Source organism: Cylas formicarius, unplaced genomic scaffold (assembly GCF_029955315.1).
Source record: "Cylas formicarius isolate icCylForm1 unplaced genomic scaffold, icCylForm1.1 PGA_scaffold_4__25_contigs__length_36172078, whole genome shotgun sequence".
NCBI classification, from domain to species: domain Eukaryota; kingdom Metazoa; phylum Arthropoda; class Insecta; order Coleoptera; family Brentidae; genus Cylas; species Cylas formicarius.
Window position 1 is genome coordinate 8,906,455 of NW_026844334.1, and position 26,640 is coordinate 8,933,094.

The 26,640-nt window shown below is 34.3% G+C and overlaps 1 protein-coding gene across 2 annotated transcripts in view; it reads right to left on the reverse strand.

Annotated features, from left to right (window-relative positions):
- Positions 1 to 9,199: 9,199 nt before the first annotated feature.
- The window catches only part of LOC132700756 (uncharacterized), a 159,920-nt gene continuing 142,479 nt past the window's right edge, over positions 9,200 to 26,640 (reverse strand). The window contains exons 9-13 of one of the 2 annotated variants that reach the window (XM_060668278.1): positions 20,151 to 20,403; positions 19,885 to 20,094; positions 18,431 to 18,605; positions 15,709 to 15,985; positions 9,200 to 14,271 (exon numbers count right to left, since the gene is read on the reverse strand). In XM_060668278.1, coding sequence (XP_060524261.1) covers positions 13,546 to 14,271; positions 15,709 to 15,985; positions 18,431 to 18,605; positions 19,885 to 20,094; positions 20,151 to 20,403 — 1,641 coding nt within the window. In that variant the 3' untranslated portion in view covers positions 9,200 to 13,545. Of the gene's footprint in view, positions 14,272 to 15,663; positions 15,986 to 18,430; positions 18,606 to 19,884; positions 20,095 to 20,150; positions 20,404 to 26,640 lie in introns of both variants that reach the window. The other variant, XM_060668277.1, reaches the window with a different exon arrangement.

Sequence of the window (26,640 nt, forward strand, 5' to 3'; positions counted from 1 at the left end):
GTTATAAATATACGTAAAATTGTACTTTTCAGTCAGTTAGAATCAAGCGTCTCGCTTTAACTGGCGCAGTCCGTAGGTTGAATACTATTTCGAAGCGACAAATCATTTTAAAATATTGGATACGAATTATGCACCCAAGTATTACTAAAAGGTGGAATCTCTATAAAGAATTATTAAAAATACAAAGCTATATAGGAATAAATAGAATGCCTCTTAAAGTTACCTTAGTAAATACATTTGTTTACGAAAAAATTATATAATTAGATTGCTTTATACTAAATAACAAAATAACATATTTTAAAAATACCAATTGCTTATCAAGCCGAGTTTAATTTTCTTCATTTACACTTTATACCTGTTCTGAAAAACAGTCAGTTCAAGACCGTAATTCCGGGTAACCAATTTCTTTTAAAAAATAAATTGCACTAATCATACACACAAAAGGAGTGCAAAAAAGTAATACATCTACTATATTTATGTAACGATATTGACTTAGAAGAGAACGATCAGAGTAGCCCCTGCACTGTCAAAGTGCTTGATTCCGCTAAAGACATCACCAATTGTGACCAAACAGAAATTAAACTTACAACTCCGCTTATTCGGCAGTGAGATGGAGGCGATCAATGATTGTTTGTACTGAGTAAATAAGAGCTCGTTAAATGCACTTGTGGTGGCCAAGAAGAAAGTCTAAACCTGTTCGGTACATACCTGTTAGCCATACCAAATAGTTGTCAAGTTATTATTAATGAAAAGACGATTGCCAAGAATCAAAAAAAGGTCTCGATTACCTATATACTGTGCCCCAACTTCAAAGGTAAAGTTACCTTTCTGCCTACCCTAGAATTAAACGCCCACGTTCAAGACGTAAAGCTCTACGGATTATTCGAACTTAGGGACAAAATTTTGGTTAGTTATTCTTCTGACCTATATCGACTTATCCTAGTATATGGAGTATTATTATTTACTCTATTGGTTTTACTATAGTCTCCGCTTGCTGCGTTAGGAAAATACGCCGTTCGAAACTAATAAACAAGAGACAAGTTCCGGAGTTCAATCATTTAACTGGCGGCACACCTCAAAGTATTTCCCTCGTCCAGAACATTTGGAATTAAATTTCAGTAATTTTTCGTAATCGAATCGAAATCTCAAGCTCGCCGTATAGAATTAGGAACGACCGTAATTGGTTTTTTTCGCATTCAATAAAATTCGTTCACCGTTAAAATGTTTTCATGGAAGGCGCGCTTCCCGAAATGGTCTTCCGTCGGGGAATGACATATAATCCCCGAGCTCATCTGTATCCCTACACGAGACGGTAATAACACGACAGGAGTAATAGGATATATAACAATATCACTCCGGTACACACAATATGTGAAAAGTATAAGGTAAACGGACGCTCTACACAATGGGCCCCGACATAATCCGATAGGAAAAAGGGCAATATGTGCAGAAAATTGGTCTAATGTTGAATACATTACGGGCGAGCATTGTCGCCGAAATCCGGATTAAACGAGTGCCGGAAAAAAAAATTTTTTATGTTATTTGGGCGGCGCGCGACCCACGTCAATCTCGATCAAGATTAACGCTACGGCGATTGATTTTCGATGAGCGAAAAATTAAAGCTTTTGACGTAGACCGGGAAATGTTGACGAGATTAAGCGAATTTTGAATAAAAGCGAAGCAAACATGAAACGGAAAATGGAAATAAGAAAAAGATAGAAGTTCTAGTGCAAAACTATAATCTACCTGGCCCTATAGTTTGTATAGTCTGGTCTATTCGCATTTTTGGAAGTAAAAAGTTTTTTTTATTATTTTATAGTCCGAACTAAATATGTTTAAAGAAATCGGTACTTCACTGCTGTCCTAAAAATAAAATTAAAATGCAAACTAGAGCGCAACTCCTTAAATAATACTTGATACTATTTACAAAACTCCTGGATTCCTCCTGGATGAATCGAGCCTGCTGACATTTCGCCAATCAACTTGTTGGCTTGTTTAGAACCTAAATAAAACAGTTTAAGTTGAGCTCTGAAGAATCCAGAAATTTCTTGGAAAAATTAATAATACTGGATAATCGCACCAAATGTAGGTAACCAAAACTAAAAAAACTAACCAAAATTAAGCTGAAATTTTAAGAGATAATTATAATGGCCAGCATCAAAATAAAAAGATAATAATAAAACTACCGCCTCAAACAATATAAAATCTGTGTGTCACTTAGAATTTAAATACATTTAAATGCGTTGTTAAAGTTATAAAAAAAATTATCATTTCCATATCATTATTTGTTAGAAGTGTTAACAAAATAAAAAAAATTGAATCATACAGAGAAAAAAGAAAATTTTTTGAGGTAAAAAAATAAATTCAAAGGTTGGGGTTCCATTCGTGTTTCTCCATCATTGAGAAACAAAAAACAAAATAAATCCGCAATATAATTTATTTTCTGTATTTATATAACAATAATTTATTTCCTTAACTAATCTTGTATTGTATAGTATTTGTTTGAATTAGTTTTTTTTGCAAATCATTTAATTATTATTTAGGGAGACAATAGGTAAAAACAAGTATCTTTTAAAGCCACTTCTTATACCGCAATTTTACACCAAGCATTCAAAAATGTATTAAAAAATATGGTAAAAAAGACATTTCTTTATAATTCAGTTTTCCTTATAAAAGAAAGAAGCAAAAAATATTGCGTTAAAGAAAATATGGGAAATCTTTAGGACATGTGGAGAATTACGGGGAAATACAGGGAAATATTTTGCCATGAAGAAATATATATAAAATTTTAGGGTTTGGGATTATGCTTATGATTAATTGGTAGTTTAAAATTAATGAAAAATCACACGCTGAATTTTTTCACATTTTGAAAATAATGTGCAACGGGTGTTATTAAAGTGCCCATCATATAATTTTAAAGCGAATTTATCTTCGAATTTATTGAACTTCTTGTTGCACCAACTCCACAAAATATAAGCTGAAAATTAATACAGCGCTAGTGTCATTAGTATGTTGTAAATACTTAAGCAAATAGGTTTGTTCAAAAATTCAAAGTTACCGAATAATTTAGGCAATTGAAAAATCTGAACCCGGCTCGAAAGACCGAATAATGATGTCGTAGTCCGTGCAATTTGTTCGAGTGACTTGGAAAGGCAATTTCAGAAGGAAGTCGACAATAAAAACCAACCGCGTATTAAATGGTACCATAAAAGCCCGAACCTGCTAAAACTGCCGCGTTTTTGCTTTATTTTAATATTCCATTAGGGCGAGAGCATTTGGATGACGTTTACGTCCGTAATAAAGTAGTTTTAGCACTTTTAATACAATAGGACTCAATTAGATCATTTTGTTACTGCTCGCCGTGAGCTGACAACTTCAACTTTAACTACTTAACTAAAATCAATTTTTATCACGTCCTAGAACCGTATATCATAGAGTATTGTTTGATTTTGTTCTAGGATTCAGTGTTTTATTGAACTTTGATAACAAAGATTTTGAGATTTGAATTATTTTGAAAAATATTATAGAATATTTTAAAAACTATTTTCAGAAAGGAAATTGTGGTCTCAATGTCAGTGTTAAATTAATAGGTAAGTAAATTAATAAATAGACAAATAAACTAATAAATAAATAAACAAGTTTTCAAAACGGGCATAAAAATTATTATGTAATTTCCTTCTTAGTACATGTTTAAGACATTTAGTAATGAAGTTTGATGATAATAGCATAGATCGATACATACATTGATAATTTTCAATTAGTTGTGAGGGAAAAATCCATATTAAAGAACCCAATAACAATAACAATAATAATTATTAATTATAGACGAACTAATTGATCACATATTGATAACATTTAATTACCACCAAACAGGCCATCCTCAGTAGTGGACACAAGATTTAGACACACACACACACACACACAATATACTGTATGTTTTTCTCGGAATTTATAGTATTAATTGCACTTACATTTTTTAATTTTTAAGTTTTTTTGGTTGGATTTGCTAATTGACGTCCGATTGCCTTAATATTCCTTTATTTTCACCAAGCTAATGTTAAAGATGCTTACATTAATTATTTCTGTTTCTGGCGTGTTCAGGCCGGAGTCATATTATAATGAGCATAGAGTCCGTTTCGCATAGTAGGCCAAGGGCCTTTTACAATATCCGACGTCGTGACTTTTCGATTTCCGGACGATATATCAAGGACCAATGAATTAGATAATACGTCATTTGTCGGAACCACACTTACTAAGTACGCCGGATCACGTGGCACGACATACGGTGGATGAATCGACAGTTTATTTAATTAAATACTTAGTCAGTCTTTCGCTAGACTGAAAATCGTTAGAGACGCTAGTAGAAAATGATATTTCAATAGCGACGGCCATCAAAAGTAGTTTTTGAATAATTCAACAAATTGCTCTTGTATTTTCTTTTGAGGCAATATATATCTTCTGGAAAAAGAATATACAAACGGCAACGTTGCCTGTTGTTGCCGTACAAACCGCGCAACCTATAAAATAGGAAATGTAAATAATTATGGAAGATACCAAAGTGATAGTAATAAAAATTTGCATAGAAATTAGAGACTAGAGATAGAGAGAGAGAATACTTTAATAAAATAACTACTCAAATATCTCATGGGCCGTTTATCTTGTGACACTACTATATCTCAGAAACCATAGGCAAAAGTTAAATACAAAAGTTAATTGAGGTATTACAAACCTTCAATGTATTTTAATTTGGTATATACACGGTATACTTTTTCGTTGGATTATATCAACTTTTTTATTTTAAATGAAACATCTATATAAAATTCTAGACATATTTTGTGTATAATGTCCTATACCTAAGTGTAACCGTTTTTGTTATGTTGTAGACAAAGGAGTGGAATAACGGACGCGAAAAATAAGATTAAAAATGAAATCATAGAAATGGCCAAATAACTTTTATTTTTAAATGGAAACTACCTATTTCTATAATTTTATCATATTTAGCATTAAAAATTAAGGCAATTTTATATGACTTTGTATGTGCCTAATATTTTTACTTTTTGAAATATTTCCTTTTAAACATTTGCCTATCACAAATAATATACTGTTGCCATATAAGTTCAGTTAGCGTTGGCTCTGACGGCGTTTAAATAAAACAAGTGCTAGAACGCTGCCTCCATGGACGCGTGTTTTGTTGTTGATTACTCTCATAATTCAAATATTTTTAGGCACATTATTATTATAATTTATTCGCTTGCTTGCGTATCATGTTTACTATAGAGGAAAACATTGATATGTTAGAAATTTATATATCGAACAATAAAAACCGGACTCTGGCTGTTAAGAAAAAAATCGACGTCGTCATATTTTGAAAAATGAAGAGCAACTTAATATTTTGTTATATCAAAAGAACTTCGCTTCGAACGTGCCTTCAAATGAACAACTGCAGGTCCTATAAATTTTGTCTAGTGCAGAAATTAGAGCAACAGGATTACAACATCAGGTTAGAATTTTGCAACAATTTTATGGAGAGACAATTTTCAGAATAGATATTTGCTAATATTATTGGGACTGGAGCAACACGAATAATAAAAACATATGGAAGTTACTAGATCAGGTAGAACTTCTATCAAAGTAAGTTGCGCAATTTGGAGGTTCAAGATTATAGGTCCAGTATTTTTTGATCAGAATTTAAATTCTTGTTATTGAAAATTGGCAGCCGGATGGCACTCATTTAAATGCGCACTATAGATCATTTTTCGCATAAAAAATTAAAAATCTCAAAAACGGTTATACTTGTATAGAATTTTGTATAGAATTAAAAAATGAAGTAATATACTAGGTGTTCTATTTGAAATAGGAAAATTGATATTCTCCCACGAAAAATTAAACACTGTATATACCAGATTAAAATATATCGAAGGTTTGCAAACACATAAACGTATTGCGTGAAAACATCCGAGTGATATTTTTTCAGGTGTTTTTAGATATTAATTTTCACCTGTTTGCCTAGCGAAAATGCGATTTCAATGTTGACAAACTATCGATTTTAATGTCGGGCTTTCCCGTATTAGAATTCCTCGCATATGGGAAAAATTTCCATTTGCTTCTATTCGTTTACCACGACTAAAACCGCAATAATTTATTTTAATAAATCAACGAACGCTCATCCCACTCGAGTGGTTACCTAAACGCACAAGTTATTTGTGCAATTTTCGATAAAGGAAATTATCATTACAATACGAAGATTCGAGGACTGACTAAGGGTGTCATCTGCCACCCCTCGACGAGCCGCTTCTACGCCTTTGTGTACGGTTTCATTAAATGAAATTTTCGGCATGCGATTCGACATTTTTCATACGACCACTATTGGCTTCGTCATGCAAATCCGCATGATCTGCAAATCAGATGTTCTATAACGTGGTAATGTTGTATGATGATTTCGCAAGTTTACAAACGATTCTAATTGCAATTTATTATCATAATTGAAATTGGTGTTACTGATGTCCTTGTTCTTGTCCATAAAATTCATCACTTCATCACCAGAAGATCGCAAAACAAACTTAATTTTTATATCTGGCATGGCGATTTACAAAAAAGTTTTCTCAAACTCAAATGGAACAACATAATACCTATTTTTCATATCTGCACAAGTTTTTTTGAAGGGCAGTGGGTTTGTGACCTAATTTTTAGTGGTTTATTTGGTTTTGTGCACGATTTGAAAACTTGTAACAAATTGGTGATGGAATAGAAATATATGAATATTGCGATTTTGTTTGATTGATAATTTGCATATCGATTTTAGGGTCTCACATTTATAGCAAATTTTTTGGAAGAGAATAATCTGAAAGAATTTAAATTTAATTGTATTTTAAAGGAGAGCTATATTACGCTCCATTGAAACTAAAATAGACATAATCCAGTAATAATATGTTGTATTAAATGAAAATGAGTTGTTTTAAAGCATAAGTTATACTTAAAAACCCCATTGTTTTAACTTTCTAGCAATTCCGTAGTATTTTTTGAAAACAAAAATTTAAAACCCGTGCCACCATCTAGTGCCGAGTGGTTGCCCTAATAGCAATCCCTCCAAATTATCCCTCGATTTTGAAATAGATTTGGTGGGTTGCTCCCTAGATGACAGTGTTTTTTGGTTTAATTTCTATAAAGAATTTAGGGTTTCACATTTGTATTAATTTAGACTAGACTAGACTTAGAAAAGGAAAAACTATAAAAAAGAATAACCGAAAAGCTTTTACATTTAATTTAATTTTGAACAAAACATATGTTAGCATCCATGAAAACTGAAATGGACATACCTCAGTTAATAAAATTAACCGAAAGCACGCGAGTTGAGCTAAAAAATCCTATTTAAAACCCTTAAACCTAAATTTAACAGCAGTATCCATCCAAACCATCCCTCGCTTTTAAAATCGGTTTGGTGCGACGCTCCCTAGATGGGGGTTAATTTTGTCGTATAATCGCACCGATATATACTTAATTGATTGTATCCAATTAACGTACGTTCTAAAAGAGCTTTATTTCTTCGCGGCTTGTACATACATTAAAAAGTGTGCCACCTTGTTCGGTTCGACCCCCACATAAACTGAAACTTTCTGCCGGTAATATAACCCTTAAAAATGACCCTAGATGGCGCCACTTATACAACAAATTTTTAGTTTGATTTACGTGAAGATATAAGGGTTTCACATGTATGTTAATTTTTTTGTTCCCTTTATTTAAGTCTAGACTAACGGAAGAGAATAATCGGAAGGCGTCTAAATTTAAAAATCCCATGTAGCTCTAAAGCAGTATCCATCCAAAGCGGTGATTATTTTAATAATTATATAAAAATGTTTTAGGTTTTCACTTTTATATTAAATTTCTTTATGGCTTTATACTTACTTATGCAACGGAACAATTGGGAAGCATTTAAATTTAATTTAATTTTGAAGGAGACATATGTTACCATCCATGGAAACTGAAATAGACATGACCCAGTTAATAAAATGGGTACCATTAACCGAAAATATCAATTAGTTATACTAAATCACCCCTTTTAATATATATTTGGAGCGACGCTCTAGAGAGCGGTATTTTTTTAGTTTATTGCTTGGGGTGATTCAAATAAGCTAATTGGCCTGGCAAATCTGGATTGAAGCAATGATTAGAATTTTCATTGCAGTTCGACTAATTTAAATTGGCGATATTTGTTCATCGAGGCCCTCGGATCTCGGTTTCAATGAACTAAACTTTTTATGCACTGACGTTCCTCTGTTAAATTTTGCAACCGACATTCAACTAACAAGTTATTTACTGCATTCTACTGGAATTTTATTTGCCTCTTTTAACGTTTCGAGACTTCCCTTTTCGAGTCGACTCGTGTCGTCTTTCTTTCAACATGCTAGAAAGCAGATCAGTATTATCTCTTTTTAGCCCAACCAAAAATGGTCTTCGCTACTTTGTTTTTTTTTGTGAATTTAAGAAATTTCTGCAATTATGTTTTGAGAATCTGCATCAACGAGAGAGAGAGAGAGAGGGGAAATATTCTTCGCTGTCCGCTGGGCTCGACTGCCGTGGTCATACATCCATTTTCCGGCATCCACCGAGGATTTTTATTTTGGTCACAGACCACCAAATGAAAAAGACTATAACAAACATTTGTTCTCGGCTTGCAAAAAAGGACTTTGACCGAAACCAAAAAACGACCACCCCCGCTACCACCACGGACCATCCGGGCCCATCCGGCCTTTAACCGGCGCGAATGACAGAAATAGCTAGGCCGACAACGATTGGATACATTCACAAAACACTTAAGAAACAAAATCCACAGAATTGAAAACTTTTTTGGGCGATTACAAAGGATTCTGCAGAGAACGAGAAAAGAAACCAAACAAACCAATACTAGAAAATGACAAGCCCTATGGGAGATTTGGTGATTTGTCAATATTCTTCGATTGCGATTTTCAATTTTGTTTTATTTATGTTACCTTCCACGGTCTTTTACTTTATTTCATATTCTGTGTGTTTATTTTCGTGTTTCAAAATCGGGAATACAAAAGTTGTGTTTACTATGTTGAGAGAATTGCTTTGCTTGGTGTAATTTTTCATCAACATTAGAAAGTTATTATTATTTCGTGGTATTTTTCCCTAATGGAAGATATTGAACATGAAGGGGTTGGGTAAATAACAAGCATTCCACATTAAATTTATTCCTCCTTAAACATCTTCAACAAAAAGGTTCCCGTTTCGTACGTTCCGTTATAAACGAGCATCTAAAGAGGGCATGTAAAAATCAAATCTTCCTTATAAAAACCAATTTGTTTATTAAAATCTCTATTTGTCCTCTCTAGAACGCAACGGGCACAGAAAACATGAAACAATTTGCGTAAGCCAACTAATCTGAAGCTTACTAGCATATGTAACGTACAGCAAATATTACTTCTTTTAATTCAAAGCACGACAGAAGTTGGGCACTATACAGAGCGGCCAATTAATAAGGGAGGCAATCGGGTCTATATCCCACATCTTTTCTTGGGAATGTCATACAGCCGCTTGCCTTTCTTATTTGGCACGAACAAATTAAGTGAGCGATTTCTTATGACAGTACTTTATAGTATTTAAAACGTAAATATTTAATTATTAAAATCAAAATTGGTGCCGTTTGCTGTCGAAATGTTCGCAGCTCTATACAGTTACCGAAAAATAGTAATGATACATCTTTGACGAACAATTTCTAATCCTCGAAAATATAAATTTTAAAACAACAGAGTAGGCATCTAACATCTAATCTAAACCTTAGTTAATTTATTCACAAATATAGTACTCTTCCCACAAGCGGTGACTAGAAATAGTGACTAGTATCTTAAAATGTAACCAACATTCAGTCTCATTCATATTACGCTTACATACTAGAAAGTATCCACAATCCTGAGTTATTTTTTTGATCGTGTTTGTTTATTTATGGCCAACAGGATACCTACTGTGTAGCCCAACAATTTTTTCCGGCAAAATATTGCCCGACATCGGCGGGATGCACCGCTATAAATCAAGTACCTAGAGTTTTGGCCCAACTCGATCGCAATTTTGTCGAAATCGGAAGTCTAAATGTCGAAAAGTGATTTATTAGAGTTCTTCAAACGATATACCGTTTTTCAACTTTTTATGGTTTTGAGTTTAAGACACTCCTGTTGTAAAGGGACCATTCTCTTCAGCACGTGTACCACAAGCCAGGGCCGTATTTAAGATGTTAGCCGAAAAAGAACTGTGCCGTTCGTAACGCTATATTTTCAGGGAAGGGAAATTTTCTTTCATTAAACTGTTATATTAACTCATATTAGTGTGCTTTTTGCAAGTCTTCCTAAACAGACTCTATATGAGGTGGCTCATTTTCAAGTTCAGTTTGCCATTAAATAAGTGGATCTCCCATATTAAAAACACTTTAGATATCCAATTTAATGGTTTAACATAATTGCTCTAAAATATTTTCCTAGGAAAGTAATACAAAATCTTATATAGATAATTGATGTATAATGGACGTTTTCCCAATTTGTTATTGGTTGATTTGTGGAGATTGGTGTAATCGGAGTATACCGTCAGTTTTATGTATTTTATTAGCCGTCGAAGCTTTGTAGTTATTTCTGTTCCGTCTTGTGCCTGTAATTTGTTACTGTTCAATTCAATTCAATTCTTTTTCAAGACTCAGTGTGCCACTTTTATTGAGGTACCATATACATTTTACTACAATTAGTTTCTTACCAAATACCAACATTATTCAATTTTGTTAGTCACATGCGATGTCCAGCGACGAAGAAGTTGAGATTGTGTTCGATGACGTAATAATCGAAATGGATCAAAGACTAGAACACATTTTCCGATTGCTGCTAAAATTACAATTTTAAATGTTTGTGTTTCTGGAATCGATATTCGAGGAAGGTGGAGCCATAAAATTAAAGTCCGAGATGACTAAAACACCGTATGCCACATTATGTGACATAGTTGTGAATGGTGTCCAAGAAAGTAAAATGCGGAAAGATCGTGGAGTCCCAAAAAGTCTACTTGACATGCACCATGCCGGGATAGTGAGACGGTTGATATATGATGCATATCAAAAGAAGATCGCTTTAACAATTAAAATTTTACATGAAGAGTTGCGTAGTGTTTTGAGCATTGACTGTTGCCGACAGACTTTGACTACGTTTGCAAGAAGAATTGGTTTTTATTACAAAACAGAAGAATTTCGGAGTGGATGACAAGAGATTTGAGAGAAATTCAAGAAAATGGTGCTAAGAATGTCCTCATCATATATTTAGATGAGACCTGGTTTGGTAGCCACGATACAGTCAAGAAAGTATCAACTAACGGTAACAGCAACAAATTTTCGAGGGGCAAACGAATTATCATACTATGTGCAGGTTCTGAAGCTGGTTGGGTAGACAACGCTTTGTGCCTTTCTGCATAAGATGTCAAAGAAGTAAAGGTTGAGTACCACGACAGCCATGGAGCGGGAATTCAAAGTTGTCCGTTAATTGTTAATTGTTAATTCGATGGAACTGATACGGGGGAGAGCTGAAACCCAGTTCAAGAAGAAACAACACTTCGCCCAAATTTAGTTTTGGAGCAATAGATTTAATTAGAAGTGAATTAGAAAAATATCTGTTTTTAAGTTTTGATGAAGAATAACTTTTTTTTTTAATAAATATTCCAACATTCTTTTATAGTTAAATTTACTACGTCATTCATATTCATAATAAACCTTTTGTAGTAAGAACGGATTTTTCACTGCATGGACTAATGATAATCGCGGAATCTGACCTATGAAGCTCTACACAAATCCGTGAGCTTTCACCATTTGCATACACGAAGTATCGAAGTACGGTTCTGGAATGTTATTGTGGAATTGCGAATCTATTGATTGAGGGTTACTCAAGTGAGGTAGGCCTGCTGTTAGATCTTCATAAAAATTTACCAAAGTTAAATACCGGATTATGCCGTAAAAACGTTATATTGTTTGGAGAACTCTACCTTGAAACGTTTAACCACGGCCGCTAATATAGCGCTATCCATAAATTATAAAATAAATTCTGAAGTTGTGTTTTATATTTTCTTTTTCTCTATCACTTCCCTTGTTCATTCAAAATCTAATCTTAGTATAATTAAACTTAGCTTTTATTTCTAGACATATAATTTTGCGGACATCTTTTCTTGTTTTTCCGATTATACACAATTTTGGGGCTGAACTTTGACCAGTTCTGAATTGCCTTTAGTCCCTTTTTGCGGATAATTATTTATAATTTATTTATTACTTATATTATTATTATTATATGCAGTGCTGTACCATATTTAGATGCTATATTAAGATCTCGCACACGGTTTATAACGACTCGACCTTTATATTCTGAATCTCTGGCCGTTTTTGATATCCTAGTGGTCCACGATTACAGAATAATGTTAATATAATGAAAAGAGATTTAATAAAAAACACATATCGCTCACTGAGTGCAATAATGGCGCATATCAAAAAATAGCGATTTTTAGTTAATTACTTTTTGTTTTGAAAAGAGAATAATAGAAATCAATAGGCAATTATAAAGACATAACACTATGAATTTTGTAATAAGTCGGAAACTTGATATGAGTCACCTCTATGTGTCAGTTTTTATTTTCGCAAATCTATCACTATTGCACACAATGAGCGCTATTTTAAAACTAAAATAATTCAGCTCTAGTAGTATTTTTTTGCTTTCAATTCGAATGTTCATTGTTACCATGATGATACGATTTTGGTTACAGTATTTTTCATATATTTTCGTTCAAAAATAAGATTTTGTTTCTATTTAAGGAAGTTAAAACGTGAATATGTTTATTAATTCAACTAACATGGAAAATTACCCAGAAAACTGCAATTTGGTTGCTCAGTTGGAATTTGATAATTTTTATGATTAAGTATCAAATTCAAGTGTTATGTATGTCACAGAAACATATTATGGTGCTTCTTGGTTAATCAACCAAATTCAAATATTTTCCAAGAGATGTAATATTGAAGACATTTAGTAAGTCTCAATAAAAAATTCAAACAAATTATTAATGTTAATACTTTTTTATGCTATGTTATTATGAGGAATAATAAATTACTGTTTTGTCTGGTATTGTAAAGTTCTACTAAACCAACCAAATATTGATTGCAGAAATACATCGGATCCTACGATAATGATGTTTGGTGGGCAATTAAACAAATTCTAAAGCTTTATAGTCACCTCATTTCTATAAAAGAGCTATAAGATATTGTTAATTTAACAGATTCCTTATTGCAAACGATACCGACTCATTATTCTTACCACACAAAAAATAACCAGCCACTTAGGGATTATTAATGGCAACATTATTCGGCAGCGCAATTATATCTTCTTTACTCTTTTTTAACTCTGGAGAGACTATATTGGGATGGTTCAATTTCACACGGGCCTTGCGGCGATACTTTTCACTATAGAATTATCAAATGCATCCCGCTTCATTCCAAGCGATTACCCCAAGCAACAAAAATCAGTCTTAACTGGAAGATAAAACATTTGAATCTTGATATGACACGTTTTCATTATTGCACTGCATTTCGTTCAAGTCTAAGTCGTCCTCGTCGTCGTCGTCTGCAAATCGAATTTCATCCTCGTCAATGCTCGGTGATTTTTGCACCTCCGTCTCCTTCTCCATGTCCATCTTGGACAATTTCTGCGTCCGCAATTTTTTCGGAAACTCGTGCAGCTGTATCTCGACGATCTTGTTGTTCACCAAAGGCTCCGCCTCGTTCAAGTATCTGTTGTCGATCACCTCGCGGTTTCTCTTGGTACCATGCACCAAAGGGTATACCACTTTGGTTTTCGCCTCGTTAACAGTTCTAGATTTGGGAAGTAACGACTCTTCTTCCGGCGACTCCTTGTTACTACCAGGATCGATGTAAACCTTCGGCGCGATGTCTTCGAGCTCGTGGTATTCTTGGTCCTCGGGAGGAAGAATCTCGCCAGACTCGTCCAGCGGCGGGATCCAAACCAAGAAAGCCGGATCCATTCCCAGATATGATCCGGGAGCTGCGCCAGCGTTGACGACGTTGTAATCGTAATAATCGAATTCTAGATCGGTGTCTTGCCCAGCTATGGAAAATTCCGATCCGGTCGGGCCAGCCAGCAGTTTCTCCCGATTGCGTTTGTCTTTGGTGGCTTTTGCGTTGGTGCTTCTGATAGTCGCCGTACTCACCATACTCGACGCCGAGGAATAGCAACCCTGCGGAATTTGTTGGTGTTATAAAAATTTTGTATTTAATTGGTTCAGTGCTGTTTAATGACTAAATCAAAATTTCTGTTGACCGAAAAGTGAGTGTAATACACATTTGATGCTAGAACAGTGCTCTGGTGAAGATTCGAACTCAGGCTGAAGAACGATACTAGGACAAAAAATCTGAAAATTCGGTGTTATAATGTGATATTTTCAGTTTCAGTTCATAAAATATTAACATTTTAGTTTAGTTTTATTATATTTATTAACGCTTTTGAAGAAATTAGAAGAATAATTGAAATATCAAAATTTGTACAGTCGTGTTTGTTTGGACAAAAGAGCAGTGTTGTATGTATTGAATTATGCTTTGAGAGGAAAAACTTTTTAATTAGCTTACTTAATACTGAATTTTCAAATTTTTGTTAGGTATAATTTCTCCCACGGTGTAAAATGGTGTGAGATTTGCGGCAGCCATTGCAAACATAAAAGCCTAAAACCTAAAGGCGTCAAGTAAAAAAAAAAAAGCAAACAGAATCCAAGTTTGAAAATATACTCTTGGATGTAGGAGAATCATGAAGTTTCATAACTGCAATATATTTCTCCAACCAGGCCTGGACTCTAAGAAGAGAGTTAATTAAATATTTAGATTAAATCCGAATCTATCATACATTCATTTCATCAATTTGCGTATAAAATAAAATGTTAGGGCAATTTTATTATTAAATTCATCGAATTCCTATGAAATAGCTGACCCCCTAAATTCATAATCACCTGCCGCATACCTGTGTTTTGAATATTTCGGATTAGATCACCACACACCAAAATTATTACGCACTCCCTAATTAAACTCGATTTAATTTCATGAAAATACAAGCAAATTTACAAATTATAAATTTTGATGGCTATAACTTTATATTTTGGAAGAAAGGAAACCGGTTAGTACTCCACTTCAGCGGTTACCTTCAGGTAACAAAGTAACTACATATAATTATCTAAAAATAAGTTAAAATGCAAAATACAAAAAACTCACAATAGGAAAAAAGTGTGGCATAGAAAGTAGTCAACTTCGCACCGAAGAAACTTCTCCACTAAAACTGCGCTCAAAAAGTATTTTTTAAAACTCTCAGTGTAGTTTAGTAAATCGGTTTACAAAATTCATAATTTTGTTTCCTTCAAACAACTCCACTGTGATGATAGACTGATTTGTACTTCATTTTCTTCCAAATTCTCGGGGAAAAAAAGATTACATTTCCGCCACCAGATATTAAGAATTTCAGAAAAAAGTTTCGGCCGATTTTTTCCCGAAGAAAACTCAAAATATAGGCAAGTAATCAAACGAAGCGAGTGATTAGAGTTTTAAAAGTGCAACGAAAAATAGCAAAGCGCAAAAAAATACTTCACCGGATCACTCTTAGAGCACAGCGTCCCGCACAGATCATCGCTCACGTTTGTTAAGGTTACGTCGCCTACTCTTCTGAACACGGCCTTCGGCAGCCCTTTGGGCGGACCGCCCTTTTCGGTAGATCGATCTTTTTCACTCGCTGAGGTTGAAGATCGTCTTATAGATCGATAACATTCGATCAGATGGGGCGAAGTAGGCAAGCTGACCGTGGGGGTGACGTCATCCGCCTCCGAAACCGCCAAATTCGGTGCCGTTGTTGCTGTAGTGTCGTTTTGGGCGGTCAGGGTGGCAGTACTCGCGCTCAGAGAATCCTCCTCTTTTCTGCAATTAGTTACCATTTCATAAATTTATTTAGTAGTAGGTATTGGTCATCTGGCTGCGATGTCTTGGGATACCGAAATTACAGATTACGATCTAGCTAAAATGTTTCGCCGTTCACCCACAGATAGCAGCACAAGTCAAAGAATTACAGATTCCAAACTATCCAAACAAATCTAATTTCGTTTCCTATCGTCAAATTTGTTTTACACATTGGAATAGAGAAAAAAAAATTATACATTAAGAAGCTAAGCTGCGTAAAAAAATTGTTCAAAGAAACTTTCACAGACTCTTATAATAGTTTTTATAAAACTTCTAGATTCCTCCTGCGTCGGTTTTTGTTGAGTCGAACTTGCTAACGTTTCGCCAATTATCCTGTTGGCTTCTTCAGAGCTTATTTGTCTTATGGCTCCTTCATGTTCTTTTAACCTAGCTTTTATTTTTCGGCATCTTAAATGAAATTTTGTTTTTGTCGAATCGAAGATGTTGAGAGATTTTTGGACAAGTGGTAAATCTGGTTTTGACGTTATATTTATTTGGAGCAATTATGGGTTCTCCACTATTACCATATTTATATATATATTTATCGAAACTTTGAGAAGAAAGCCCTCGACATCTTCCATCTAAAACCAAACTTATGGAAATGTTACGTCGATGATACTTTTGTCATTTGATCTCATGGTCAAGAATCTCTAGTAAATTTTCTTTGACATTTAAACTCTATGCACCCTAACATACAGTTTACCATTGAATTAGAAACTAATAACAACCTCAAATTCTTAGATATTTTTATCAATAGAAAATTAGACCTAACATTCATTGTGTTTACCGAAAGCCTAAGCACACAAACCGATACCTTAATGCATTGTCACATCACCATCCGGCCCAAAAATCATCGCTTATCAACTCTCTTGTTTGCAGAGCCGTAAAACTATCTCAGCCCGAGTCACTGAACCCAGAGTTAAAACACCTTACCTCCGCTCTTCTCTCTAATAATTTCCACATTAAAGATATTAACCATTCCATTACAAAATACACGTCACCAAAACCTTCCAATAGCAATGAAGATGAAAGCAATCCCACACTTGCCACCATTGTCCTTCCTTAAATTCAAAACTTCACTGATTACATATTAAAAGTTCTAAAAAAATATAAACCAGATTTACCACTTATCCAAAAATCTCTCAACATCTTCCATCCATCAAAGACAAAATTCCATTCGAGATGCCAGGAGTTTACAGCATTCCATGCATATGCGTCAAAGAATACATTGGAGAGACCGGACGTAAAATGTCAATTAGGCTCAAAGAACAAGAAAAAAATAAACTCATCAGCGGTTGCCTAACACAATCATGAAATCGGACATAATTTTTTTTCGATAAAACTAAAATTCTTGCATGTAATCAATTCTTCTACCAACGAAAAATCCAAGAGTCTATAGAAATCAATAAGCAACCTATTAATAAATATCTCAAATTTACGACTATAATAATTACAAATACTTAATCAAACTTAATCAATTTAATACATTCCTAATTGCTTAACAAAATGGGGATTTCAATGGGATTAAACATTGGTTTTGATAATAATTTGATATACCTATATTATTGTACTTTTTATAAAACTTCTGGATTCCTCCTGCTTCAGGTAGAGACCTGACTCGCGGTTAGGATTATTAGGATGCTTATAGATTTCTATAGACTCTCAGATTTTTCGTCTGTAGATAATAATAATAATCTTAACCGCGACCCAGATATTTACCAGTTACCAATAAGAGAATCAGCCATCCGAGACGTTGTTTATGCCCTTCATTTAGGTCCGTTCCTCTTAAACAATATAAAAACAGGTACAGAGCAAAATGCTAGCCAGTTACAGTCAAGCTCTGAAGAAGCCAACAGAATGGCGAAACATTAGCCAGTTCGACTCAACAAAAACCAACCCAGGAGCAATCCAGAAGTTTATGAAAAGTAATTTTTGGATATGCTTACTAGCAGCACCTGCTAGATACTAACAATTTACAGAGAAAAATTTCATTGGTAAAAACACTAGCCCTGTTGAAGCTTGTTAAGCTTCAAAAAGCTTCAACTTAGTTTAATTTTTGACAGCTACTAGTACCTGCTTTTCGAATTCTACCGAACAAAATATAAATTTAGTACACTCTGTCTATAACATTTCAATTTGACAGAGGCCATTATAATCAATAACTCGCCGACATTACGCTAAAGGGATTTCGAACTGAAGATGTTCGCGGCGCGTAAAATCCGCTAAAACCTAATGTGCACGATGAAGCGCTTTAAAGCTGTACGGGCTTGTCTAATGCGGCGTGGAAAATTGCGGAAAGTTCGCAACAAGGTTTTTGGGTGATTTCAAAGCCAACAAGGGAAAAGCCCTCAACTGTATTCGAAAAATTACCGGTTAACAAGCAACATAATAAAAATTTGTACTCACGCCAATGTTACTTCCTCTTGGTCCCGATCGCAATCCATCGACTCTCTGAGGCGCACGTGCTTACTTGTCCCAACTTTGATGTTCAGAGGTCTTAGTTTAGTCAGCGATATCACCTCGGATAGGAGGGTCGCATTCGATTGGGCGCGAGCGGTCAGGGGTATACTCGCGCTGGAAGCTAAAAAGGAAAAGAAGGAAAGAAGACATACTCTGCTCGCTTTTACTAAACGTAGGTATGTTTTGTGTTTTACGTTTAAATAAAAAGTCATATTTATCGCATATGAGCGACGACTTAATCTGGTTCGCACATTTCTATGTTCTAGTCACTTGCGTTGAAGTCAAATCTATTGCAATAATAATCTATAACTCGTAAGCCAGAAGAATTTAAAAACGCATGAAAATCAATCAATAAAACGTGGCTGTGTGAAAACTGGGAATCCGACACAGAAATAAGATGTCGAATTGAAAATGCCAGAAGTGCGTTCATGAAATTCAAAAAGGTGCTCACCAATACCGATCTCGATCTCAAGCTAACGATCAGATTTACAAAATGCTACGTCTGGCCTGTATTACTGTATGGTATGGAGGGATGGACACTAAAGGTGAGCTATATGAACAAGGTTGAAGCATTCGAGATGTGGATCTACAGACATATACTGAAGATTCCATAGATGGCAAGAAAAACAAACTATGAGATCGTGATACGCAATGAAAGATACCAATTCCTATAGTTGATAAATAAAGGGAAGATTGAAGGAAAGAGAGGAATCGGCAGGTAGAGGATGTCTTGGCTTTGGAGCAGCAGACAGTGGACGGGACTGAGGACAATGGAAGAACTAAACATATAACAAGAAATAAAGAAGAGTTAAGGGATATGCAGTAGCAGCAACAGCAGCAGCAGCAGAAGAAGAAGAAGAAGAAGAATCTATCTACTTACTTAGTCTTAGTCTTCCAGATTAACAATAATAACAATAATAATAATATTCGTTGTTCTCCCAGGGAATATACATAATTGGACAAAAAAGTACATTTTCTTACCTTATGCATATGAATAAAAATTTATTGAAAATTCAGACTGCCAGCCTAGCACAAATTATTATTGATAATATATAGTGTTTAATATAAATATTTTTTGTTCTAAAAAGAAAATAATACGAATCAATGTGTAATTATAAAGTACAAAGTAAGAGTATTACAGTTTTTATTTTCCTAAATCACTGATTTTCTCGGAACTATTATTTTGTGGATGTGCCATTAGTGCACCCAGTGAGCGGTACAACTTCTTTGCACACAACTATTATGAAGAATTCTGCGTGACTGAACCAATGATAAATTATTTATTTCGATGTTCTGTGGTTTTTGTTCTGAGATATATTAGTTTATAATTGAAATAAGGGAAATCGATGTATATCGATGTATTTCCAGAATTTCTAATTGAAATATTATGAAGCTCTTACCACCTAGTGACTCTTGGTCTTCAGCTTGCGCGATGTGATATTTCCTGTAGCGAAACAGATATTGCGTTCCCAGCGAAACCGTGGCGAGGATGAGACCACTCAAGAAAAATATTGCGGCTATATGAACGGCCGTCAGTTTCAAAACCACCGCCGGTATAACCCCGACGCTCTGAGCGACTGGGATCAGTGTGATGTTATACTTGTCATTTTCTGAAAAATAAATGTTGGGTAATCATCGACAGTTAAACATGATCACTCGCACTCACTAAGTTGGGTCGATTCCGCTAAGAATCCACCAGCGCACAACTGTCCTCCGATGGTGACTTCGTCCGTGTAAAAGTCGAGGAGCAAATCCGGCCCCGTAGAGTTTATAACTGACGGTGTGGATCCAGGTTCACCTGTGAGGTCTGCCAAAAGGTTTGCCGATAGGGACCTGCCGTCTCTTATTTTCAACCACTGATTGCCGCAAGGTAAATAAAACTGCTCGACGCGAAACTGGATGATAGAGTCGTGGTCGGCCTATCCAGAATAAAAATATTCAAATTCAACGCCAAAACCCATTTTAAAAAATGGATACATAATGAACTGGTTTGGAATGACGACCACCCGTTGCTTCAGATCTAATACCTAGTGACTGCTGTTTAATAATTAACATATAATGAAAACTTAAAATAAATGCAATGTGTTTATCTAAATCTTGTTCTTATGTATACAGCGGATCAAATTACAACAACTAATGCGCCATTTTCTTCTATCCTGGTTATCCTCTGAGCATAGTTGTCTACTTTGCATGAGTCCTTCTACGCCCTCTGCCCATGTTCTTCGAGCTTATCTTTTTTCATCCATGCCACCTATCTTCATTATTGTTGTATTGGGGATATGTTGAACTTTACAACTCTATTTCTAACGCCTGCATTTTATAGCTGTATTTTTTTGAGAGGTCCCATATTACTGCGATTTATAGTATTATTCTTTCCACTGTGCATGGATGGAGTTATACCACCGTATAGAATTTAGTTGCTGGATGGCCTTTCGTCCTTGATGTATTCGATTTTCTATATCTAGCGAGGAATTCGGTTCTCGTATATTAATATAACCACCTTGTTGTCACGTTACTGGTGACAACAAGAGTCGTTTACTCGAATCCCCATATTTGAGCATTTCTTTAGTCAATTTTTGATAGTATAAGATTCATATATTTTGAAAAGAACATTCCTGCAACAAGCCTTTTAATGTTGGGAATGAATTTGATAGTTTCCGTTTATCTTCACTAAATATGTTGTCATATAGAAAGATATTCTTCGCACATGACGTGACCACTCTATAGCCGCTTTGTGCTTCTATATATTCCACTTGTTTCCACTCATTTGGTACTGAGAACTGCCCTTTCATATACTGCGTGGAAACTTCAGTTAAATCTTCTTTGAACTATGAAGAAACTTTTTGTGTATATTCTTAGCGAATTGGGTTGTTCAAGGAGCACTGAATGTGTATTTCCGTCTCTGCTTCAGATTTTAACTAAAATGGGATAAAAATCGACTTAGTCACTGTTTGTTGTAATTTTTCGTGTAAGTTTAAATTTTTTAAATCGCCAGAGTTACCACAATTTTATCAGAACAGAAAAAATCAAGTTCCAAATATATAAAAGTTATTTTTACCTCCGCAGTTATTTCTTGGAGTTTTGGGAAGTTTTAGAAGTATTAATATTAAAGTTAAAAGAAATATTTAAAATGGAAAAAATCAAAGTATTTTTGACACCATGTTTCAATATTTAATCTTCCAAATAACGAATTTTCTTAAAGAACATGTAAACAAAATCTCGGGCTCATTTTCTTCTAAGGTCGTGTAAATTTTTAATAAATTCGTAACAACGCGGTACGAAGGAAGTTTCTCGTTATAATTAAAACACCGAAAATGAGATTTGTTGGGCTCTGCAGCCTTAAATATTACGCTTCTGCTTCTATGTAAATCATTTCTTTTGCTTTCGGGGTAAGCATTTTACACGACAGAGTGTATTACTAAACTTAATACGCCGAGCTTATCTTCACAAAATGGCAATTTATATTGTGGTTGCGGGTTACCCTTCTAGCCTATGAATAAATAATATTGAGAACGCTGCCGCTTTACGCCTTTTAACGAAATTTTAATATCCAAGAGCCAAGCGTCGCCGAAGTGGTTTAAAATTAACGTTAAGTTGAATCCGAAATGGAAACGAGCCAAGAAATTATAATTTAGGGAAATTTTTGGCAAGTTGCGATTACTAGAACTCTAAGGAAAGGCGCAAAAAAGTTATCAAAAGGCAAATTTAAATTTTCAAGGCGATGCCGTTGGGCTAAATAGTGAAAGTTGTCAGGTTGACTTGGCAAATTTGAAATGCCAACCGAAAACTGGATTAAAAAAGTATAGAAACTTTGACACATACGACATTCTCAACGGATATATTTTTTTTAGCCCTCGGTACCACTGACCGTTGCTGCATTTTCTTATTTGCAAGAAAAGGAGCTAATTTTTTGTCGTAATTTTCATATTACTAGAGGTATTATTTACAAAACTTCTGGATTCCTTCTGCTTTGATTGTTGTTGAGTCGAATTTGCCGACGTTTAGCCAATCATCAAATTAGCTTCTTCTGAACTTAACTGAAACTCAAAAAAAACTCATATTCTACTCTGTACCTGCTTATATATTGTTTGAAGAGGGCCGAGCTAAATGGCGGGCATAAACATTGTCTCGGATGATTGATTGAAAGGTAAATCCTGAGTCGCGGTTAAGATTGTATTGTTGCTTATAGATTGAATAAAATCTCATTTCCGGTTTCTTGAATGTGTTTCTTAACTGCTGAGAAGTTTATTTGTCTTAGTCTTAACTGAAACTGGCTCGCATTTTACTCTGTACCGAGTTATATAATGTTTGACAGTCGCTGGGCTAAATGAAGGGCATAGACATCGTCTTGGATGACGGCGAAAAGTAGAGAAATGAAGAAGCTAACATTGGCGAAACGTTAGCAAGTTCGAGCCAACAAAAACCGATGCAGGAGGAATCCAGAAGTTTTGTAAATAGTACTACAGTTGTCTCTGGAAGTTTTTTTGAAAAATCACTCGAAGTGTTTTTACGAAATGTACGTAGTCGACCAAATTGGGCACTTTTATAGGAAAACTCTTCTAACGATACGAAAAGTAATGCTGCTGGCTGGTGGTAAATAATGGCATATGGATATCTGTTTCCGTTTCAAAGTTATAAGATGTTTTTTTGAAAATATGTGATTTTAAATAATCCCTGCGACTTTTTTCTTATGTAAAATTTTCTGTTTCTATGACAACATTGTATTATATATATATATATATATATATATATATATATATATATATATATATATATATATATATATATATATATATATATATATATATATATATATATATATATATATATTTGAATATTGAAAAGAACTTAATATTATTCTTCCAAAGTATAAGATAATTGATACTTTCGTCCAGTTTTATTGGAGACAAATAGAAACCGGTAGGCGTTGTACGGGGCATCCACAATCTGGAAAAAAAATATCAAGAGGTTTGAAATCAAGGGAAAACCCATACTAGATTACATTCTCGGAATCACATGTACCATGAACTTTTCTGGAACTGGCATGTATGTTTTTTTAAGTTGCACACATTTCTTGTACTTCATATGGATTTCATGTGTAGCTTTTTGGCCACTTTTTCTCAAACAGATTACTATTACTAAATAGGTTGTGTTGCAATCTATGGGAGGTTGTTTTCATTTAGGATATTGTTTGATATAGTTTGACGCTATTTGGACCACCCGGTACACAACTTATAATCATTAATTAAGCATGTTCTTTTACTGAACGAAAATTATTCAACTTTTGGAAAAGAAAAAGCAAAAATAATTGGACAAGGCAAATTCATTTAAATGGCACGCTTTGCAGCTTATTGCTGTGGCTGTAAAAGTTAAATTAAACATCATGCTATAAACCTCGGATTCTCTAGTGCCACACACTTGCAAACACAGCAATCAAGTTATAACTAACAGTTATACTGTCCAATACTTCATGACGTAATGTAGTCTTGTATTGGCCTTCAAATAGAACAAGTTAGCCTGCAGCGTCTTCAAAATGCTTGTCTTAAATTTACACATACAGCTCTCACTATTAGCTACAAAAATAATAATACTAAATAAAATAATAATAATACATGAGAACAGTTCGTTATTTCCAGGCTTTAAGTTTAGATCCTTCACCTCATCAACGACTTTTAACGATATCCTTGGATACATTATTCGTAACGAATTCCGAACATCTACTAGGTTATCTTTCTGGATTTTTTTTATTTTGTTACTTATAATACAAATTTGTAGTATTGGTTGCAAATCTATAACTAGGTTCACAAATGTATGTATCTGTATGTATAATCAGGAGTGTCTCAATCTTAGGGTCCGGTAGGTATTTTACCACCGAACATTTGGGACGGGCTCTCAAAGATTTTGGTAATAATATTTTTTTTATTTATTTAGGTGGGTATAATTTTATTAAATTACACTAAGAAAAAACAATGACATTAAATATATACAGTAAATTCATATCTAGGAATATCTACAGATAATTACATTTTTATTCCAAATGTCTGTTTCGCCATCATTGAGATTAACTATAACAGGAATTATGTTGTTTTGTATAGAGATAAAAGAGTCCTCAATTTTTATAACGTGCTGTATTGAATTTTTCCAGCTCTTGGAACAGTGGGAGCTGTTCTGACCTTTGATGTTACTTGGTTCCCAAATGCTCTAGGGGGTTAAACATGCAATGATATAAAGGAAGACGTAAAACAGCATGCTCCGTCTGGTTTTTTTTCCTGTGAGGTTATTTTTTAAAGGATTTTGAAAATTTTGGTGTCAAAATGTTGCAAAGAAAGTACCGGTTTTAAAAAGTTTTTGTTCCCACTAGGGTGCAATTTGAAGGAACAAGGTTATTCTAAAAAATTATAGTTCATTACATTAAATGCTATTTGCCATTAGACAAGTGAAAAATTTCTTTTCCAATTTTTTTTTATTTTGATTATTTAACCAAATATTGTCGTTATTCACACTCTGGAGTATTGACACTCAATTACTAAACACCCCGTATACTCAAGCCCTCGCTCTTCCCGATTCCAACAAGGGAAGTGCTTTTTTTAATTTTTCGTTCCCTAAAGCTATTGCTTAAAGTGGCCGGTCCGATACTCTTGTTCCCCTGACTGATTTATCTCGCGACATTAACGGCAAAAAGGAGGCGATAGCCCGAAGGAAACGCAATAACGCGGCCAGTCCCGTTTTGTCCGGAGTGGGAAATTCTCGATTTAATTGCCCGCATTTCCGGACGTCTTCAACCCGACCGAAACGTACGATAAATTTTCGACGACGTCGGCTGAGTAATGGCCATTTTGAAAATCGAAAATAACACGACCGGCGGACAAGGAGTGGGTTTCATTTGTTCCGTTTTGGTATGGGGAATCATATCTTGTAAGGCACAACCAAAAATAATTACAAATAATGTAATAAAAATATTGTGAAATAAAATAAATAATAACATAACAATAATATCTTTATTATAAACCTAATTTAAAAAAAAAGGCCTAAAGAGCAGGTATAATGAGAAGAAAAACTAATTGAAATGAATAGACTATAAAAATAAATTTCGAGCAGATTAACAGGTGTTGCTTGACAAATAGAAAATTGATATTTTAATTCTATTCTTAAATGCTATACGTGGCACCGAAAATTTATATACCGGGTGACACAAGAAAGTGGGAATACTTTTAAACTGCTTGAAATAGCGATATGAAATTTGGGATGATTGCACTTCCGGTTTGAGCGGAAACGGCAGTAACTTTCGAATTTTAAAGGGTACAACTAATATTGTTTTGCATTTTTGTATTCGGATCATAGGATAGGACGGTTTCTCTCACTTTTTTTTTTGTTTTTTTTTTTAAATTTTTGTTTAATTTTGAAAATTGTGTCTAAGAGGCTGTGACCATCATAAATACTAATGTCCGCGTCGCCTGACCCTGTGAAAAATTTTAAATGAAACTTTCCTTTACTTGTCTAGTGGGAACAACAACTTTTTTAACTCGGTATTTTTTCAAAATCCACTAAAAAATAAGCTGATAGGAAGGAAAAAAACAGATAAGTCGGAATGATTGCAAATTCTGACAGTTAGTACATTTTTATCTGATTATCGATTTTGTCGTGTTATCGACTTGGATTATCATGGAAAACAATAATCAATTTACAAATGGAGAAAAAGTTGATATGTTTTTGATATACGGGGAATGCAGAAAAAACTCTCGACATTGTATACAGCCCGCCATCCGGGACGTCGCCTTCCTGCACATTCTTTCTTTAGAAAGCTGGAACTAAAAATGAGAAATCCACCAAATCATCTACATGATAATTTTATTATAAGTGAAGAAATGGAAATGAATGATGAAGTATAACCTTCATCAACATCTTTATGAAGCTGACTTTGTAAGAAGACTTCGATATTGTAATTGGCTGTTAGATAAACATGACGAGAATAATAATTTTCTTAACTTAATTTTCTTCACTGATGAGTCACGATTCTCAAATAATGCTATGTTTAACCGACAGAACAACAGATACTGGTTTTTAAATAATCAAAGAATGATTCGTCCTGGATAGTTTCAAGAACGGTGAGGAACCAATGTTTGGGCGTGAATGATAGGAAGGTGAATTATTGTAAG